General features: G+C 44.6%; 1 protein-coding gene across 1 annotated transcript; it reads right to left on the bottom strand.

The window, feature by feature from the left end:
• Window positions 1-943: 943 nt before the first annotated feature.
• On the bottom strand, window positions 944-1,743 carry LOC102762775 (40S ribosomal protein SA-like). Its single transcript, XM_006755310.2, has one exon. The coding sequence runs from the start codon at window positions 1,672-1,674 to the stop codon at window positions 1,027-1,029; it is 648 nt and encodes a 215-aa protein (XP_006755373.1). The 5' UTR covers window positions 1,675-1,743; the 3' UTR covers window positions 944-1,026.
• Window positions 1,744-3,558: the final 1,815 nt, after the last annotated feature.

Raw genomic sequence — 3,558 nt, 5'->3', positions numbered from 1 at the left:
ACGTTCTCGCTATTCCATAACCTGCCTCCCAGTATTACTGCTCAGATTTTGCTATTGCCTAGAACTGCTCCAATTTGAAATCTTGTTTTGGAAATTTTCTTTTTCACTTCAGGAAGTAATAATTTATCATATAGAAACTAAAAAACAAAACAAAACAAACTACTCACAACCCCGTCATTTAAGACCATGTCAGGCTTCATTGGTGCCTCTTCCAATTTGATTAGAGGAGCTGGCAGCGAGAATGAGTTTCCTCCTGTTGGCTTCTTCCACCTCCTCTAAGTATTGAAGTTTGGCTGTGTCTGCCTCCGCTAAATCATTTCCATTATCCATTTTTCATCTCCCCAAATTCTTGACAACTCTTTTTCTGCTGTGTCTCCTTCTTTTGGTCCTTACAGGATTACATCGTTTTATTCTTTTTAGTGGTTTTGAGACGGGACCAGAGATAAACAAGTGTCTTCAGCCTGCCAGGTTCAGCTACCTAGCTACAATCAGTACTTTTGCCCTACCCCATTCAACTTGCCTACTGTCTTACCTAACCAGTCTCTTGCAGACTCCTTCACGCTGTTTTCCCCACCCCTACCTGCTAATGCCTACTATTAATCTATTTCCAAGTGTTTGCAACTTTTGATACTATACTTAGGAAATCAAGAATCTTAAAAAGCCATATGAAATTTTTCACGCCTTACTTATGGTCTCAGCCACATGATTAAAACCATTCAACAATCTTCTGAGACTTTCCTCCTGTAATCCCACACCAGCAATTCTAAGGCTTTACTATACCTTTCAGTTCACTAAGTGCAAGTCTCTGGATTATTTTTCCTGAATTTGCATCCTGGTTCTAGAATTTACTAACTCAAGTGGCCATGAGCATGTTGCATGATTCTACCTAAAATGCCTCCTATGTAAAACAGGGAGGATAATAATAGTTTTGTTTTTTTTTTATAAACTGTTTATTTTCCATCAACCTTATTTCCGTTCCGTTAAGAATTTGTGGACGAAAAGCTCAGGACCACTCAGTGGTTGTTCCTACCCATTCAGTAGCCTGAGCAGTGGGGGCTGCAGACCAGTCTTCAGTGGCAGGCTGAGCACTCCAACCTTCAGTAGGAAACTGCTGAATGGGTACAGAGGGCACCTGCGGGCCAGCATCCACCACATCAGACCCACTGAGTGAGCCCCCTTGTTGTTGCAAGGGATGGCGATGTCCACATAGCGCAGCGGAGAGTCTGTGTTACACAGAGCGATGGTGGGCAGGTTAACATAAGACGCCTCTGTGAGAGGCTGGTGGTCAGCCCTGGGATCAGTAACCACCAGAAGTCTTGGCTCCCGGAAGGCTGCCTGGATCTGGTTGGTGAAGGTTCCAGGAGTGAAGCGGCCGGCAATGGGAGTGGCTCCAGTGGCAGCAGCAAACTTCAGCACAGCTCGCTGGCCAGTATTCCTGGACGATATGACACTGACGTCAGCTGGGTTTTCGATGGCAACAATGGCCCGAGCTGCCAGCAGAAGCTTCTCCCAGGTTCTCTTCAGATTGATGATGTAGATGCCATCACTTTTCCTTTTGTAGATGTACTGTTCCATTTGGAAGTCAAGGTTGGTGCCACCTAAGTGGGTTCCTGCTGCAAGGAACTTGAGGACATCCTCCTCCTTCATTTGCAGGACATCAAGGGCTCCGGACATTGTGAAAAGTTTCCCTTTAAGTTACGTGGGAACCGAGAACAACGCCGTATGGAGCCCTCCCTGGGTAGCGCGGAAGCGATAATAATAGTTTTTAATAACATAGTTACAGGAATAATAATATTAACCATGGGATTATTATAATGATTAAATGTGTGAGTAGAATTCATATGTGTGAATATTTAATATGTAGTGTATGTGAGGGTGAGGATTTCTCTTCCTTATATAGCACTTCTGAGCACTTTATTAGCTGAATTTTACTATTATTCATTAATTTGTCAAGTTTATATCTTCCTCTCAGGTTGTACATCTCATATGGTTTAGAATGGTGTCTTACACTTATTCTGACTGCTCAGAGTTGTGGGTAATGTGTTGTAAATCCTTAGCAAATGATTATGACATAATTAATTCTCTGAGATTCAAAAAGTTTTCCTTGCTTACTGTCAGCTATTTTTCTAGTAATCAAGAAAGTGCTTATTTAAATAACCATGCTTTTAATTTGCCAATAAACATGTAAACACAAGATACATTAGCACAAGTCGGAACTTAGCATTATACCTATAGTTAATAGAAATAGGATAATGAGTGCATGCAGAACACTGCTTTTATATGCTCTTATGCTAAAGTGATAACCCATGCTAAGATGCAACCAGAATAACATATGCTTTAAGAAAGACTTCCTAAGAGGAACCAAGATGGTGGCATAGGTACACACTTGTAGTTGCTGCCTCGCACAACCACATCAAAACCACAACTAAAAGATTAAATGGATATCATTCAGAACCATGGAAAGGCTGGCTGAGTGGAAATTCTACAACTAGAAGAAAAGAGGAAAGCACATTGAAACTGGTAGGAGATGCAGAGGTATGGAAGTGCAGAGGGACGAAGGCACATGCGGAAATGGGCTGGCAACTGGGTATGCTGTTGTCTTTTCAATCGGGAGGGAGATACAAGCTCCCAGTTGCTCTGAACTCCAGTTTCAGGTGAGACTCTGGGGATCCAGACACATATGGGGAGAAACTGGACTGTCTGGCATCAGGCCAGAACCAGACGGTGGCTTTCTCATAGAGGTGCTTGTAGCGATCATTGTTCCTGCACAGGGCTGTGGGCCACAGAGATCCTGGGACCTCTCCGAGGCAGAGCAGATTGGCAGCCATTGTTGTTTGCTAAGCCCTGATGATTCCCTGAGAGCCCGCCCCACCCAATTTACAACTCCACCCAAGCTGTGAGCATAGCTTGTTTATGAATGGGCTATTCTTTTGCAATCTAAAAACCTAACAAACTTCAGCTTCTTCTCAGGTTGTACATCTCATATGGTTTAGAATGGTCAAAGAGCGCCAAAGCTTCCAAAACAAGGCCTAGACAGCAGCCTGTATTGCTTCACAGCTGTGCCTCATCTGGGCACTTCCAAACCCCAAACAAAGAGGAGGAATCTGCAGATCTCTCTGTAGCTCCTACTGGGTGTCCTCAGGCAGTGGCTGACTTTGCACCTCCTTGGAGATTCAAGAGCCAGTGTACCCAGTGGTCAGAGTGAGACCATACCAGAGTACAACTCTTCATATCCATAAGCGACACACTCAGGGGGCAGACTCAGTGAGCACCAAAGCCCCACTGAAGGAAGTGCTGCTCCATAAGGGTGTCTCCAGCATAGTAGTTCTCCCATTGTAGACATAGCTGGTCTTCACAGCCAACTGGCCTGGTGGTCAATTCCTCCCAGTGATACCAACAGCAATCAAGACTTAACTACAGCCGAAACCGGTTTGGCTCAGTGGATAGAGCGTCGGCCTGTGGACTGAAAGGTCCCAGGTTCGATTCCGGTAAAGGGCATGTACCTGGGTTGCAGGCACATCCCCAGTGGGAGATGTGCAGGAGGCAGCTGATCGATGT

Source organism: Myotis davidii, unplaced genomic scaffold, assembly GCF_000327345.1.
Source record: "Myotis davidii unplaced genomic scaffold, ASM32734v1 scaffold130, whole genome shotgun sequence".
In the NCBI taxonomy this organism is placed as follows: domain Eukaryota; kingdom Metazoa; phylum Chordata; class Mammalia; order Chiroptera; family Vespertilionidae; genus Myotis; species Myotis davidii.
Note: the sequence above shows the minus strand (reverse complement) of the source record. Positions and strands in the feature narration are given on the sequence as shown.